The following is a 17,868-nucleotide window of genomic DNA, read 5'->3' on the forward strand; positions in this document are numbered from 1 at the left end:
CAGAGGTCGTTTGTAAGTGTGTACTTGCAAGCATGCATTTGAAAGTGTGTACTTAATAGACAGTTAGGTTTGCAGTGTGTGGGACAACTCGTATCAAAGCTCCCGATGCGTCATTCTACTCAGAAACATGTCCTCTTTCGACGGTTTTATTGAAAAAAGAGCACTTTTGGAGTAGTCGGCTTTGGTCGGACTGAGCTCCAGCCAACAGATTGCGTACTGCAAGTTCGCCCTGGGCCACCAGAACATGCAACCGGCTTGTGTTTCGGAAAACATTGGTTTACCGCCGTCTTGCACCCTTTGGAACCACCCCGCCCCACCCCACCCCGCCCGGGGCGGGGCTCTCTCTTTTCCAGCCTTGAGCGCCCGTGGAGCAGAGTGTAGGCTACCCTGCACGACAGGCGCGTCGAAGGGGTTGCCTGCAGTCGCTGACCGGTCTGGGGTGGCAGGGTGAGGGAAAGGGGGAGGGCGAAGGAGTAGATGATGGGAGAAGGGAGAGTCAGCTGTTCTGGCCGCCGGCTTGGTTGTTTACAAGTGTTGCATTGTGTGCACTTTTCGTTCTAGCGTCTGGTCTTCCTCTGTCGTCTTGTTCAAGTATGGATCCGATTGGTAAAAGTGCGTTGCCCTTTTTTTCTCCCCTTTTACGTTAAACGAGTGTCTGTCATTCAAAGGGTTCGTTTGAATTTGTGTTGCTTCTGTGACAGGTAGCAGTCGTAGGAAGTGTTGTAATCCTTACGGCCAACACAAAGCCAACAGAAAGGTCAGAACTGGACTGCGGCAAATCACGCAAGCGATTTGCGACGCGAACGCGCGTTTAGTGCCTGCTTATTGGTGTGACAATTATTGCCGAAAGGCACCTCCTAACCTACTTGTTGCACCCACCGGTGTCCAGGGTGAAGCTGCACTGAGAATCCAAACGCTATGAGTACAGCGTCAATTGGTGCAATGATGCCTCCCCATTCCCATTCGTAAGCATAGGGCATTTTCGTGATTCATTGCACGGAAGGTGCAATATGGCTATCGCATTGCACGTATGGTAGGCCGCATCAAATCGAAATTTTTTTTGGCGAATTGACCCTTTTCTGAAAGATCATGTGTAGCCTCAATCAGAGTAATCGGTCTAATGCAACTGAATTTAAACTATTGTGGCCCGGCTATGCCTAGATGGTAGGTTGAGTGAGTTACTCTTTGATTTAAATCTCAAAATTGTGGGCGCCAGGTGACAATGTCACCATCAAAGGAAAAGGCTACGTTGGAAACACAATTTAACTCAGTTAAATAACAATATAATTAGACCAGATATCACACACACAAACTAGAGATCACAATATTGACCAATAAACTTAATTGAGATGCAAATAAGCAACAACACAAGCAGATCAAACACTTAACTAAGGTGCAGATGAGCACCAACACAAAAGCAGATCAGACTTAAGGCAAATCTCAAACAGCTGTAAACCACAGCACAAGGCACATAATAAAATCAGATTAAAACACACTCTAGTACCACTAGAACATTCAGAACTAAAACTCCTCACTTCACATTAAAAGAAATTAAAACAACAGCACGGTGGACGGAGATAACCTCTAACAGGCTCATGCACACACACAAACGGCACACATCAACATCACAGATGTCTTCAGGATAGTCTTGTACGGAAACAGGTTCAGGTTTAGAACCACACATCAGAACCAAGGTTAGAACCCTGAAATACAGACAGAACAGGACACAAATCAGCTACCGGACAGGACCAGGAATACCTTTACTCAACTCAGGCTTCAATTAATCCAACTCACCGATTGGGTGTAAGAACAAGACACAGATGTTTGTCAGAATCGAGTGTCACATCGGGTTCATCATCAAGCCATATCACTGTAAATACAGGCTAAATTAGAAACTGAGCTCAATCAAAATGCTGCAGGTATATCCTATGTTGCCCATCGACTCACCGAAGCAAAAGAATCCATTGCATTGTGCCAGAATAAAAAGGATTCATAACAACTCCAAGACATCAGAACTGTAACCGGAACCAAAAAGACAGGTTATGGCCTCCAGTGTAAAATGTGCTCACTTCAGAATTGAGTCTCATAGTCCACAAAACTCACCAAGAGCTATCCATCAGTATTTCTCAAAAGTGTGAATAAAAAGGAACCATTCAGGTTATATAACTTGTGCACCACTTATCGGATGATCACAGATAAAAATTATTTGACTTTCACACTCTCAACGTCCACACAGTACTGACGGACCGGAAGCCGGAAGCGGCGGAGTTCGGGAGGTATGAGAAACTGGGCGGTCATCCCTACTGACAGCTGAGCGGCGGTTATGAGAAACCTCGCCGTCGGCTCCGCGCCAAGATTTGAACTGTGACGCACAAAGTGAGCGTTACACATGTTCAGAAACGACCCTCCACCAAATTTGAGCGCTTTCCGACAACGGGAACCCGAGGCGCACAGGGCCTAAAGATTTGCGGGTCGCGGGTTGCCTACCTCTAGCTGCTTCTTCTCGGCGCCGCGGCTCTCTGCTGGTGCACTCAAGGAACGCAGCCCAGCGTTGGGGCTGTCCTTTGGGGTCAGTACTACACCTTCAATACGTTTTGAGCACCGTCGGATGCGACTCCGCGAGTACACCGCGAGAAAACCGCGAAATCGGTTTACCCTACTCTCTACGCATGAGAAGCGTTCGCGGCGGGCGAAATCGCTGGTGGAGCAGCACAACCATATCGGCCAAGGACACACAAAGTTTGAGCAGAATGCGCCACCTGCATCACCGTCAAAATGAGGGGAACAGTGTTGCGCTCGGTCTGGAGGTAGGCCACCCGCAGCACAATCATATTTTCGCCCAGTGGAACTCGTTTTCCTGTTGTCGGAATGCGCTCAAATTCAATGAAGGGTCGTTTCTAAGCATGGTATGTTAGAAATAGGCGGAAATGGGTCGATTTGCAAATATCGGTGACTCTTGTTACGGCCAACCAGTGGCCTAGCTTCCCGGCGCGACACTATTCCCCTCATTTTGACGGTGATGCAGGTGGCGCATTCTGCTCAAACTTTGTGTGTCCTTGGCCGATATGGTTGTGCTGCTCCACCAGCGATTTCGCCCGCCGCGAACGCTTCTCATGCGTAGAGAGTAGGGTAAACCGATTTCGCGGTTTTCTCGCGGTGTACTCGCGGAGTCGCATCCGACGGTGCTCAAAACGTATTGAAGGTGTAGTACTGACCCCAAAGGACAGCCCCAACGCTGTGCTGCGTTCCTTGAGTGCACCAGCAGAGAGCCGCGGCGCCGAGAAGAAGCAGCTAGAGGTAGGCAACCCGCGGCCCGCAAATCTTTAGGCCCTGTCGCGCCTCGGGTTCCCGTTGTCGGAACGCGCTCAAATTTGGTGGAGGGTCGTTTCTGAACATGATCTTTCAGAAAAGGGTCAATTCGCAAAAATCGGTGATTTTTGATGCGGCCTAACGTATGGTGCAATATGCTAGCTGCATTGCACCATACGTGCTATACTCATAGCGTTTGGAATCTCAGTGTGGGCCGACACTGAAAAACCAAAAGTGGTCTAGACCACACATACTGGTGTGCACGGTAAAAGTGCCGCCTTGAAATCCTAGGGGATGTCTTGTATTATTTCCAAGGGGTTTGAGTGAATTTTCCAAGTGGTCCAAATCAAGATCTTCTAACAGAAATGGATTCGTCTCGTCAAGACAAACAAAAAATGTCAACACATGTCATAGGTTTGGACCCGTTTAAAAAATATCGTGCCGAGAATGTGTCGAAATGATGTCGAAATGATGCCGAAGTGTCCGGCATGCCCTGAATGATGCCTAAATGCGTTCGGCAAGCCCGAAATCCACCCGCCGCCGGCACGCGGCAAGCCCGAAATGAGCCCCGCTGTCGCGGGCGGCCCGGAATCGTACCGCGACCCCGACCGCTGCCCGGCCGGGTGGATTTCGGGCGTGCCCGTGCCTTTCGGCATGATTCCGGGCATGCCTGGGCATGCGCCCCGCATCGAGACCCTAATCAAAGAAGTGTCAAGTTAATGTCTTTGACCTGCGTACAAAATTGAAAAGTTAAAATAATGAAATTCTTCCTTAAGTACCAATTCTATCAAAACCGGCGTGAAAAATTAGAAAATTCCGTGCAAACGAGATGTTTGTATGACAATTTTGAATTCTTTGACTGAACAAATCTACAATCAAATTGAACACTTTGATACGGGTACTTGAATGAATGCAGTTGAATCCGTTGAGCTTCTGATGCTTAACAGCCTTAGCAGTAACTTTAGCTTGCATCCTAAAGAAAAGGTCTATAGGGCTCTGAGCCGCGGGGAAAGGGTACTTCGAGTACGTGGATTATAAGGAAGCGAAGAACCGGGTTTGCGTGTAGCCAGCACCCCAATAACCGGGTTTGGGAGCCTCAGACCTGGGTTTCCAGTGGGCCTGGATCCGCGGGTTGACTAGTCCACACGCAGTGCTCCAGTACCTACGCTCACGTTCACCAAGTCTGTTGTTAGATCCAAGTGCCCAGCTCAACCCACGCACCTTGTCCAAAAGTCGAGGGGCTCTCCGCTAGTAACCCAAGAGTCTCGCGGGGGTTACGTATTCGTCAAGACACAGGGCTCGCCGCGTGCTCCTCCGCCAGCAGCGTGTCGCCCCCGCCAGTGCCGCTCGGGGTCGAGCGAGCTCGCTGGAAGGCATCGGGAGCCTGAGGCCTCCTCCCCAGGTCTCCTCCGTGGTGCAGTTGGCAGCGTCTCGGTCCACAAAGACGGTCGTCCTGGGTTCCAATACTAACCAATGTTTCTCCTTCAGCGTTCTGTGTACGTGTGTGTGTATGTGAGTGTGTAAATGTGAGCCTGTGTGTGTACGAGTGTGCCTGTGTGCGAGACTGAATGGGCACCGCCATCCAGGTACCTCCCCCTCCCCTGCAGCTTAATGGGAGGGACGGTTCGGCACGATTTCGGCATGCCCGGCAAGCGTCCGGCATTGCCGAAAATCGGTTTGTTTTCCAACAAAATGATCATTTTTCGGCAAGCCCGGACTCCTCGTTCGGGGCGGATTTCGGGCGTGCCGGCCGGGCATGCCCGAAATCCTGCCGTCATCCGGCACGATTTCGGGCAAGATCATTTTTAAACGGGGATGGAAAATGAAAAGGTTATTCACGTACAAACTTCGTAAGATGGTCAAAAAATGACCTTTTCCGAACTTTTGAAGCTCAATAACGATCTCATTTCTCATCCAGACGTATGAGATGTGAGGACATTTTTTGTTTGTCTTGTCGAGACGAATCCGTTTCTATTAAAAGATCTTGATTTGGACCACTTGAAAAATTCACTCAAACCCCTTGGAAATGTAACGAGACATCCCCTTGGATTTCAAGGCGGCACTTTTACCGTGTGGTTAAATGGGTGCCATTTTGATCACACCGTTTGGCCCATACTGATTCCCCATACTTTTGCGCTTCCAACGAACCTCTCATTTTTGCTGTATCTCAAATATTAACCATCGCACGGTGCATAACGTAATATCATGTCATTTTCCCAAATCGATATTAGGTGATTTTTGAAAATACACAAAAACCTCGATATCTCCGGAGGTCTTCGTCCGATCCGACTGAGATTTTGCACAAAATTCTTTCTTTGGGGGTACACTGAGAAAAAAGTCTGGTTAAAAGTACCAGACCAATCCTAGTTAAACGAGTACTAGTTACTCATACGAGAATCCTAGTAACTCTCACCAGATGATCAGTTGCAGTAACCAGATCGGGTGTTGTGACATTTACCAGGTGTCTGGTTAATAATCCTGGTAAATTTTACCAGACTGTTCCGTAATTGGCACCATACGTAAAACTTCGAAATATTCGTTTCAATTGAAATGTTCGGGTGTCAAAAAGTAAACTGCAACCGGTTTCGTTATTTTCGGAGTCTTAAATCCGAAAGAAACACTGGGAGTATTTCCCTGAGCCAGACACGTAGAGAGTCACCTGGCGGGGATCCCCTCGACCCACAGGCGACGTGGTGGCGCAGTGGTAACGTGCCCGTCTCACAAGTGTGAGATCCCGGTTCGAATCCGGAGGAGAGGAGGAGGGAAAAAAACAATTCAGAGGTTGTTCGTTAACGAAATCGACGTCACATCAGATTTCATCACTACGAAAAAATATTTTATTAAATTTTGGACTTCTTACTTCAGTTTTGTAAGCACATTAACTAACCAGGATGTTTGGTAAAAACTACCAGAAGGGGACCTGGCGGCATTGTGAGGATAACTATAAATCTGGTACGGTTTACTAGACTGAGGCCAACTAGACAGTTTAGTATTTTTTACCAGAATTCTAGTTGAGTTATATTCTATCAGACAGTCTGGTATTTGGTACCAGGATTCTGGTTATCGTTACTAGACTTTTTTTTCAGTGTACTATAAGTGACCCAAATTGCATCAAAATCGGAGATGGTCACCTACGAAAGTGGCCCCGTAGGCATGGAATGCCCCCTCTGTTATTCGCATGTTGCAGTGAATACGAAGCAATATTCCTTCGCAATACGAATCTTTTCAGTTTTTTGATTGTAAGATACAACGAAAAACCTTCGTAATACGAAGAAAAACCATCTTCGTATTATGCTTGCGCCATTTCCTTCGTACACTGGCCAACCAGAATTTTAGTGCCATTTACCAGAATGTGTAGTAAAATAGGAACCAACTAGAATTCTAGTGACAAATACCACACTGCCTAGTTAGCGTCCATCTGGTAAAAATAACCAGAATTCTGGTTATCCTCACAATGCCGCCAGCACCCTCGTGTGGTAAAAATAACTAAATTTTTTAGTTAAAATATAGCCCAAATAACGAAGAAAAAGAGGAAGAAAATGTGAAAATGAAGGTGATGTTCTAGTTCACTTGCAAGCATCACGCAACTTTGAATCGCGATCGCTTTTCGCCTCGGCGCTGCCCGGAGTTGAACTCCGAACCTTCTTCATACGAGCCAAGCTCTTTACCACTGCGCTATCACGCCACATGTGGGTCCACGGCTCCGTCACCTGAGGACTCTGTGCGTCGTCCGGCCGCTCATCTCATGTCTTCGTAAGACATTTAGAGTGTTTTCCAGGCCTTTTCTCAATAGTTCAAAGTATGGATTAGCAGAAGACAAAACTGCAGAGCATGGCATCTCTTTCCATCATCAGCGTAAAATCGGAAGTTCAAGTTACGCCAGGGACCGGGTCAGACAACTCCTAGGAGGCTAGGGTTAGGGCGGGGAAGAACTGGACAGGGGAAGAACTGGACACCCCATATTTAACTTCAAGTACCGTAGGCACAGGAATAACAACTATCAAAAGTTGTTCCGTGGCATCAACGGTTCATTACATGACAGTTGTCAGGCCAGTACATATGGCATTTGAAGTGAAATGTGGGGTGTCCAGTTCTTCCCCTGTCCAGTTTTTCCCCGCACTGACCCTAGGACTGCTAGGAACATGAGGAAAAGACTGTCCCAAGTTACCCCGTTAAATTTTGATTTTTGATAAATTGAAGTCTGGACCGAACGAAAACTGGAATCAACGCCCATTTGCGACTGTTATTGTCTATGTATCACGACCCACAGCAACTAATCGGCCAAATCTGCATTTCACTACTTGCACTAGGGTAAACTTGTCAATGTTTGACCTATGTATTTTGTCAAAACCCCTATTATGTAGTTTCCCGTTTCTCATGTACTAATTGTGAAGTTATGTTGCTTATTCACCTTTCCGCGCGTTCCCTGAGGCCTCTGAAACGAGATCCTGCCGGGTTTGGCGCTAGGAACCCCCGTCGCTGAATGGCAGCACCAAGAAGGTGTACAGGGCCGGCTGTCCCAAGTTACCCCCAAAGACGGTACTTTTCTGTGCAGCAACAAAGATGACGAGTTTCTGACCAGTTTTCTTCACTACAACTCTGTCAAAACTGAGCTACTTTGCCAAGGTACACTCTCATTTCAGGAGCGTGACATCACGTTGAAACGAATGTGACAAAAATGTCACGTTCGTTTCAGCATTGTGTGACATTCGTTTCGATGTGAATCAGCCATAAAGAAGCTTAATCCCTTCCAAATGAACGTGACGCAATGCTCAAACGAACGTGTCAATTTTGTGTCACATTCGTTTCAATATGATGTCACGTTCCTGTTATGAGAGTGTATCTTCGCAGCAAGTAAGTCGCAAAAATGCTTGTATGTTTTATAATTTATTTTTGTTTTTTCTTATGGGCGTTGCAGTGCCATTTTTATCCTTCTGTGATGCCCTGAAGATGAAGGGATGAAGAAAAAACTGGTTATACTTTCTGTATGAAACAATTTTACATTTTATTGCATTTTACTAAAAACATTCAATTGATGGTATAATATAATCACTCAAACATGTTTCGTTAATTGCGAAGCGATTTGTGGCAAGCGTGCCGCAATTTCAGACAGCGGTATTCCGGGCTGATGATCGTTGTCAGTCTCATCAGCCTCAGAATGCCCTTCTACTTGTACATTTGCCACATCGTTTCCTTCCGATTGATTTAAACAACAACAAAGAGAAAATGGCGAAATTATCCCAGCTTTTATGAGAAAAATAATAATTCCTATGGCACTACTCAAAACAAGCAACAACGTACTACCCCAAGTTATTACAAAGAAATCTCTAGACGTTTTGGGCAAATCTTCATACAAATTGCCCGTTGGTAAAGGTGCAGCAGTGACAACAACAATGTCAGATAGATGTAATTCGGGAAGGATCGGCGTTTTGTTTTGTGAAAGGGTTGAGTAACTTGCGTAAATGTTGTATGCGGAGAAACCCTCATTTACAAGGCTGGAATCAATGAAAGACGTGAAGGCATCACTACGATCGCACACAACACTGTCGTGGATCAGCGTGTCCTTCGTGTCAACATTCTGCAAACTGCATTCACAGCCCAAAGAAAGAAGGTAGCGTCCATCCTGAATGGGTTCTAAACTCTGTGACACCGCGCGACCGCAGAAAACGTGGAGAGTGTCGACAGGGTTCACAACTGTAAATGCTGTTTCATTGTATTGTTCCACAGTGACTTTGGGATTGTAAGAACAGATAAGCGGGCATGTCTTGGCTATTTCCGTTATATCTGTGTTCGTCAGCAGTGATTCCACGCAGTTGGTTTTGTCAGCTGGAGAGAAGAACTGCTGACGAACATAGATATAAGTCGTTCCAAGGCGCTGAGCATCCTGAAGGGTAATTACTCTACTTTTGTCAGTGGCCAAATATACCTTTTCACTTAACAAAGAACATGTCAAACCGTTGTTGAGAAATTTATTAGGACTGATAGAAAATGCTTTCCAAGGAGCTATCTTGTAGCTCAGGGGAACACCTAACTTTACCAGAAGTAGTCTAGACTCGCTGAAAGTGCACGTAGCTGTTGGCAGATCGTAGAAGAGCTGCATTTGAGAATCAGGTATAGACAAAAACATATTTTTCTTTTCAATTACTGTTCGGTGAGCTGCCAAAACGCTTCTTAACCGGTACACTGGGAACAGAAGATTTGGCAACCTTTTTTGTTTGCAAGAATCATGAACTGATCTTATTTTTTCTAGCTGTAGTCTTATTTCGTTAACCTTTTCAAGCATAGCTGTGTAGGCTTCAAGAATTATGAACCGGTTGCGAGTGTCTGAACGAAGGGATTCAATACTGTCCTGCAATGTCTGCAGCGCTTTGCCAAATTTCTCGTTGTTCTGTGACACAGAAGAAGCGAGATTCTGCAGCTGTAGAGCGTTCTCGTTGATGACACTTACCATCTCATCATGAGATTTTGTTATCTCATCAATTTTGTGACCCAAACTGTTCAAATGCTCAATACTTTTATCAAGATCATTGGCCGTCGCCGTTCCAAATAAAACTTTAGAGATTTCCCCAATGAAAGGTAGCAAAGCACGTCTTTGGCGGTTCCTTCTCTCTTCATTGACATCTGCAAACACATTCTCCATTTGTCTGGCCATTTCTCGGCCCGCTTCACTGATTACGTTCAAAGAATCGCAGACGTGCTTTGTATCAACACTACCATCACAAAGTTGTTTTTGAGACGGTGACAGCCAATGTTCTCGTATTAGCAATGGTTTCTCCAAAGACCCTGCCAAATTTATGTCGTACAATCCCTCGGCCAAGTGAATGTCATGCTCTTTGTGGACAGTGATGGCCGCCGTTCTCTCGATTGTAATTGACTCAGGCAGTTGGTGTGACATGTGAGAAATGCAAAGCAAGACAAAGAACCCTAAGACTGACATTATTTCCTAAGCGTGTTACAAAAACAAATGTCTGAATAGTCAACGCACTGTTCTTGTAAATGGCAAGTTATCTTCTGAAACTGCTTTTGGTGGATCTTTAACAGAGAAAAGTGACAAGCTTTATTAGTACTTTTGTGTCTGCCACTGTTCGTCAATAATTGAACACATGGAAATAAAGCGATTGTGTTACTGCCATAAAGATTCCCAGTTTACCTTATACAAGCAAGTGATTGGTTGGTGAAGGGAAGGCTGGAGCCAAGGCAATTGATAGACGGCGTTTCAATAAAGCAGCTTTTGGAAAACCCTGAAACAAAGTAGACGACAATATTTATTTGTCATTAATTGGGTGCTTTTGTTTATCATTTTTTTAAACTTCACATTTAAAATCCTTACGTTTATGACTCTGAAACTTGTAGTTGTAGTAAGAGGCAGTACACTTTCTTGGAACGCTCCAGACAAAAATCTGAAATACAAACAAAATTAAGCAGGTAAAAATATACACTCGAAATTTTTGTTTTTGTTTCAGTCTACCTGCAAATTAAATTTTAATTTAAAATGAAAACGCAAATTCAAAATTTTAACAATTGTTACTCTCGCAAAACAAAACTTCGTTTCAATTCTCAATGATGAAGATTCTTCAACAAACTAGAGTAATTTTTATTTTGGAAAGGTGCATTTAACTTTGTAAGGAACAAATCTTAGCATAAAAAACTATGTTTCATTGGAAGTTATGTAAAAAAGTACGTACCACTGAGAACTGAATGAATGAACAAATTCCATGAGGTTAGACGATACCTGAAAAAATAAAGACGAAATATGTTAAAACTGCTCAAGTAAGGTATGGCAGAAACTTTTACTTTTGAGAAGAACAACATAATGTTAATCATATTCAGGGGCTCCCAAGAACCTCGTATATTTTCGTCTAACTTGTCAATAAAATGAAATCAAAACTTCGAGAAATTTGAATGCTAACGCTCTGCAAAGTGTTCCTAACCTGACTTCGGGACATCTTTGAAGTCTATCATTGGTAAAGCGTTAGTCGCTGAAAGGAGGCAATAAATACATTTTCGTGGGTTGGCAACATTGTTTCCACGTGAAAACGGTGATGTTAGTTTGAGCGTGACAAACGGTGAAAATTCACAGTTAAACGAATGTGACACACAGCACCGCTTTGTCACATTACTTCGGGTGTGACACGCAATCAGCTGTCAAACTGTGACTAAGACGAATGTGACACACATGTACTGTCACGTTCGTTTGAATGTGACATGCCCACTTTGTCACATTCAAACGAATGTGACACCCCTTAGTTTGACAATCATGGCGCGTCACATTCAAACAAACGTGACAATGTTAACATGTCACATTTAAACGAATGTGACAGTAAGGGAGTGTGGGGCGATTTGTAACAGATTTCGGAATTCTCTATACAAAATTAAGAACATTCTGCATATCGGTGTCAAACTTGTGCCAGTTTAGCAGTCTGGCCCTTCATCTAGACTGTGCAGCTCCATTGGATCAATCTGGAGTCCGTAATCTTTGAAATCTAAGACGTTTTCCAAACCCTTGCATGCTGTTACGAATCGCCCCAGCACGGGGTGATTTGTAACAGCCATGGGGCTTGTCATAACATCCTACACATTAAATGAAACATCGTCGGGAATGTTATCTCCTCCACCAGTTGTTCGTCGGGTGTCCTGCAGACGTTTAAAAAGCAACATTACAAGCTGCCGTTGACCGCCTCAGCATTAACTGATAGGCTATGTCAATCCTAACCTCACTTTTTAATTTTAGGGGAAAGCATAGAATAACTCGCTTTAAAATGCATTTCGGAGAAATAATTCAAGCATTTAACAGCAAAAACTACTTAAATTCCTGTTTTTATACGGGTCTGTTACGAATCACCCCAAATGCCTGTTACGCAAGAAATCCGTCCCTAACTATCACTGGACAAAGTAAAAGCAACTTATGCCACGTGTTTACATTGTAAAGGGGTCACGCTACAAGGCCCCAACGGTACTTCGATGGTGATTCATACCTGGGGAGCCTCAGACAGAAATTTCCTAGAACTCAAAATTAAAGATTTGCCTGTTTGCCGAAATTTCGGTGTACCCTACATTTCAGACCCCCTCCAAAAATATACCTGAGCCCCGATCACATCCGCTTCGATTGTTCAAGGATCTTGTACTTGAAGCGAAAGAGGGGCCATACTCTTTTTTTTTTTCCTCTGCTCCCTCCACTTAAATTAATAAACGCACTTACGAATCGCCCCTGTTACAAATCGCCCCATACTCCCTTACATGGATGTTACATTTGTTTGGATGTTACACGACATGATTATGTCACATTCGTTTGACTGTGAATTATCACCGTTTGTCACACTCAAACTAACATCGCCATTTTCACGTGAAAATGGACATGACGTCACATTCCGTGGCTACCAGTGTCTACATGAGGTCAAGGAAGATTTCGGCAACGGGCACAGCCAGCAGGGCAAGTAGTGCTCTTTTTGAAATCAGGACGACGAGACAATTTTTTTGCCTCCGGGCGGTTCGAAGGATCAACCAAGGAGGCTGTATAGTACATTTGGTCACGGTCGGACGGACGGACGGACAGCAAGCATCCCCTCGGGCATGGGACGGGCCAAACAATGAGTAAGGGGCATTCCAGAGCCGATTGACAGTGGTCGAAGTTGACCTTTGACGATTTTGCTCATTTTTGGCTCAAATGTTACCTACCCATAGGTGAACATCCCCACAAAATTTCAGCCCTCTAGGTCAGTTAGTATGGGAACTGTGAGCAATCAAAGTTTTTGGCTATTTTGCTTTAGTCGTTTTCGACCAAATTGCACTTTTTTACTGACATGCTCCGGAATTCTTTTCTTTTCGGTCCTGAGGTCTGAAAATTGGTACTCGAATGTAAAATTGAGTGGGGAATCCGAATCTGCACGCAGAATCGACCTTAGAGCAGTCCTTCGTTGATAAAAACGCACTCAAAGCCAAAAAATGACTTTTTCTAGTGTTTTACAACCTTCAATTTTCTCCCCATCCCGGAATCCAAACTGGACCCGTTCTAGGCGGGAAATCATTCCTTAGACAACTTCCTAAAAATAAGCGGCTCGAGATACCGAGGGTATGGGTATGGTTTGGGCGCTGTAGTGCTCGCAACTTTGACAACTGCTGAATGTTCAATCGAATGAGATCTCATTGATCGGTGCGTCTGACAGCAGTTTGCATAAAGACTTTTTTCTTCAAAATTTGATTTCTGACAAGTTGTTCTCAGGACATTTTGCTCTATCTCTAACGGTTTGTGAAATATGAGGCTAAGATGGTTTGGGACCGAAACATATGTCTCTGGAGTACTATCTAGTTTTGATCAGCACCTCTTGAAACGCCTTTTTAACATAGTCCCTCGAGACATTTTTTTGGGAAACCGGTGGTCGTGGACTTGGCACTTTTCGACTTTCGGTCCCCCAAAAAATGTCTCGAGGGACTATGTTAAAAAGGCGTTTCAAAAGGTGCTGATCAAAGCTAGATAGTACTCTAGAGACATATGTTTCGGTCCCAAACCATCTTAGCCTCATATTTCACAAACCGTTAGAGATAGAGCAAAATGTCCTGAGAACAACTTGTCAGAAATCAAATTTTGAAGAAAAAAGTCTTTATGCAAACTGCTGTCAGACGCACCGATCAATGAGATCTCATTCGATTGAACATTCAGCAGTTGTCAAAGTTGCGAGCACTACAGCGCCCAAACCATACCCATACCCTCGGTATCTCGAGCCGCTTATTTTTAGGAAGTTGTCTAAGGAATGATTTCCCGCCTAGAACGGGTCCAGTTTGGATTCCGGGATGGGGAGAAAATTGAAGGTTGTAAAACACTAGAAAAAGTCATTTTTTGGCTTTGAGTGCGTTTTTATCAACGAAGGACTGTTCTAAAGTCGATTCTGCGTGCAGATTCGGATTCCCCACTCAATTTTACATTCGAGTACCAATTTTCAGACCTCAGGACCGAAAAGAAAAGAATTCCGGAGCATGTCAGTAAAAAAGTGCAATTTGGTCAAAAACGACTAAAGCAAAAAAGCCAAAAACTTTGATTGCTCACAGTTCCCATACTAACTGACCTAGAGGGCTGAAATTTTGTGGGGATGTTCGCCTATGGGTAGGTAACATTTGAGCCAAAAATGAGCAAAATCGTCAAAGGTCAACTTCGACCACTGTCAATCGGCTCTGGAATGCCCCGTAATCCTGTTGGAGAAAAGACACTTTGTGCCACAACCCGCTCCCATCGTCCTGATGTTTTGTGGGCATGTTATGTTACTCACCTAAAAAGACTTCAAAAGCTAAAATATTACGTCCGGCAAAAATTAATTGGGTGAGTTACAGCCCAGCAAAGTTACACTTTCGGACTAGAACACATGAGGTTGGGTGTCTTTTTCCTGCAATCAATTGGCCGGCGGGTCCGGGACCCGCCGGCCGGCCGGCTGACCCTCGCAGGTAGGGATTACAGCGCCGTAATCTCCCGGCCAGGCTCATTTTTGTAAATGCAATTAGCGTTCCAATTTTTGGCAAACTGTATAGCGGAGCGTGTTCCTGCCCGTTTAAAAATGATCTTGCCCGAAATCGTGCCGGATGACGGCAGGATTTCGGGCATGCCCGGCCGGCACGCCCGAAATCCGCCCCGAACCAGGAGTCCGGGCTTGCCGAAAAACGATCATTTTGTTGGAAAATAAACCGATTTTCGGCAATGCCGGACGCTTGCCGGGCATGCCGAAATCGTGCCGAACCGTCCCTCCCATTAAGGCGCCGGGGAGGGGGAGGTACCTGGATGGCGGATCCTATTCAGTCTCGCACACACGCACACTCGTACACACACAGACGCACATACACACTCACATACACACACACGTACACAGAACGCTGAAGGAGAAACACTGGTTAGTATTGGAACCCAGGACGACCGTCTTTGTGGACCGAGACGCTGCCAACTGCACCACGGAGGAGACCTGGGGAGGAAGCCTCAGGCTCCCGATGCCTTCCAGCGAGCCCGCTCGACCCCGAGCGGCACTGGAGGGGGCGGGGGAGACACGCTGCGGGGGGGAGGAGCGCGCGGCGAGCCCTGTGTCTTGACGAATAAGTAACCTCCGCGAGACTCTTGGGTTACTCGCGGAGAGCCCCTCGACTTTTGGACAAGGTGCGCGGGTTCAGCTGGGCACTTGGATCTAACAACAGACTCGGTGAACTTGAGCGGAGGTACTAGAGCACTGCGTGTGGACTAGTCAACACGCGGATCCAGGCCCACTGGAAACCCAGGTCTCAGGCTCCCAAACCCAGTTATTGGGGTGTTGGCTCTTACACGCAAACCAGGTTCTTCGCTTCCTTATAATCCACGTACTCGAAGTACCCTTTTCCCGCGGCTCATGTTAATGAGAGCCAGCCCTTTTTCTATAGGATGGCAAGCTAAAGTTACTATTTAGGTATGCTAAGGCTGTTAAGCATCAGTAGCTCAACGGATTCAACTGCATTCATTCAAGTACCCGTATCAAAGTGTTTAATTTGATTGGAGATTTGTTCAGTCAAAGAATTCAAAATTGTCCTACAAACATCTCGTTTGCACGGAATTTTCTAATTTTTCACGCCGGTTTTGATAGACTTGGAACTTAAGAAAGAATTTCACTATTTTAACTTTTCAATTTTGTACGCAGGTCAAAGACATTAACTTGACACTTCTTTGATTAGGGTCTCGATGCGCCCCGTCACTCGGGCATGCCCGGAATCATGCCGAAAGGCACGGGCACGCCCGAAATCCACCCGGCCGGTCAGCGGCCGGGGTCGCGGTACGATTCCGGGCCGCCCGCGACAGCGGGGCTCATTTCGGGCTTGCCGCGTGCCGGCGGCGGGTGGATTTCGGGCTTGCCGAGCGCATTTCGGCATCATTCAGGGCATGCCGGACACTTCGGCATCATTTCGACATCATTTCGACACATTCTCGGCACGATCTTTTTTAAACGGGTGGCGTCAAAATAGGCAGAATCCACGAAAATTTCATGTCAAAATTTGAATTTTAGACCAAGTTACGGTACTTTTTCGTTTGAACAAAAAAATGATCAAGTTTGAACGCTTTTCACCGACCCAACCCACACTTTTGTTCACTCCTGGAGATCCTTATGCTTTGAACAACAGACTTTCAAAATTTCAACTCGATCTGACATTTACAAGTGCCTCAAATCGCTATTTGGACGCGGTGCCGGCACTGTTAAAAAAATCAGTTGTAATTTTCATAACATTGGTTGGCATTTTTTTTCACAAACAATTGTTATGAAAATTAAAATCACAAATGATTGTAAAATGTTTTACAATCACGTTATGAAAATTCATATCATGTTATGAAAATTCATGTTCGCGTTTGCGAGGTCATTTTAGAGCAGTTAAGCAAAAGGACAACTAAGTGTTCATGTATATAAACACCCAAGCGGCCTTATGCCATTTAGTGAACCGATTCTGCTTTTGATCAGCGGGTTTCGAACCCGGGATCTTTGACTTGTGGTGCGCGCTCTTTACCGCTGTGCTACCACGTCCCACGGGAGGCGGAGGGTCAGCTACTGATGACTCTACCAGCGCCCCTTGGCCACGCCTCTTGAGCTAGTTATGAAATTTACAATCGGATTCGGAAAATTACTATTGTGTGCTCAAAATCAACATTTAAGATTCGCAATTTTCAGAACATGGTTTTAAAATTACCAACAATTGTCAATTTTACGAAATTGTTTCGAATTTTCGCATCAAGTTATGAAAATTGCAATGTTTGTAAAATTCATATCCGTATTCGTAAAATTGTCATCAAAATTGCTTTGAAAATTCATAACTTTTTTAACAGTGGGGTTCCTGACGGGCGCGGCCGGCTTGGTCAAAAATTCAAATTTTGACATGAAATTTTCATTGAACCTGCCCATTTTGACGCCAGAAACACGCTCCGCAAAAGCATTTGCCGAAAATTTGAACGCAAATTGCATTTTCAAAAATGAGCCTGGCCGGGGGATTACTGCGGCGCCGTGCGAGGGTCAGCCGGCCGGCCGGCGAGTCCCGAACCCGTCCGCCCGGGCTCGCCTCGAGCCAGAGTGGTGGGGATAACTTTTTCCCAAAGAGCAAACAGTGACAGCGGCTAAATAGGGGCATCTGACTTTATCGATTAATTACACACAAGGGCAAACAAAATTATAAATTTTCAAAAATTCTAAGACAAATGTGTTCTCGAGTCGTTTTTAGTGGTTTCTACACGGTATAAACGGTTCCTGGTTTTCCCAGGAGCTCCCTGGTAATCGCCTATTCTTTTCCCATTGGTTTCCTGGAAAACCGGGCTCCGTTTTAACCGTGTAGGCCACATCGTCAAGAAATATTGGTCACAGGCTCGATCTGTGGCCAAGTCTTGTTCCTTTGACAAATTCGCGTAAAGGAACGCCTGTTTCCGCCACTTGGTGCGAAAATTGATTGCAGGAGGCAAAATACCCAAATTCCTGTTTTCTAGTCCGAAAGTGTGGCTCAACTGGGCTAGAACTCAGCCAATTAGTTTTTGCCTGAAATAATATTTAGGCGTTTAAAATCTTTTCAGTTGGGTAACATGCC

General features: G+C 45.2%; 1 protein-coding gene and 1 long non-coding RNA gene across 2 annotated transcripts; both read right to left on the minus strand.

Moving 5' to 3' along the window:
- Positions 1-1,298: 1,298 nt before the first annotated feature.
- On the minus strand, positions 1,299-2,276 carry LOC117651792. Its single transcript, XR_004588124.1, has 4 exons — positions 2,104-2,276; positions 1,948-2,015; positions 1,795-1,870; positions 1,299-1,703 (listed from the first exon to the last, which is right to left on the minus strand). It is a non-coding gene; the product is annotated as an uncharacterized LOC117651792 (long non-coding RNA).
- Positions 2,277-8,362: 6,086 nt separating this feature from the next.
- LOC117652047 lies at positions 8,363-11,041 on the minus strand. Its single transcript, XM_034396680.1, has 4 exons — positions 10,995-11,041; positions 10,640-10,709; positions 10,460-10,550; positions 8,363-10,341 (listed from the first exon to the last, which is right to left on the minus strand). Exon 4 carries the CDS (start codon positions 10,244-10,246, stop codon positions 8,363-8,365), a length of 1,884 nt encoding a protein of 627 aa, XP_034252571.1. The 5' UTR covers positions 10,247-10,341; positions 10,460-10,550; positions 10,640-10,709; positions 10,995-11,041.
- Positions 11,042-17,868: the final 6,827 nt, after the last annotated feature.

Source organism: Thrips palmi, unplaced genomic scaffold (assembly GCF_012932325.1).
Source record: "Thrips palmi isolate BJ-2018 unplaced genomic scaffold, TpBJ-2018v1 HiC_scaffold_6, whole genome shotgun sequence".
In the NCBI taxonomy this organism is placed as follows: domain Eukaryota; kingdom Metazoa; phylum Arthropoda; class Insecta; order Thysanoptera; family Thripidae; genus Thrips; species Thrips palmi.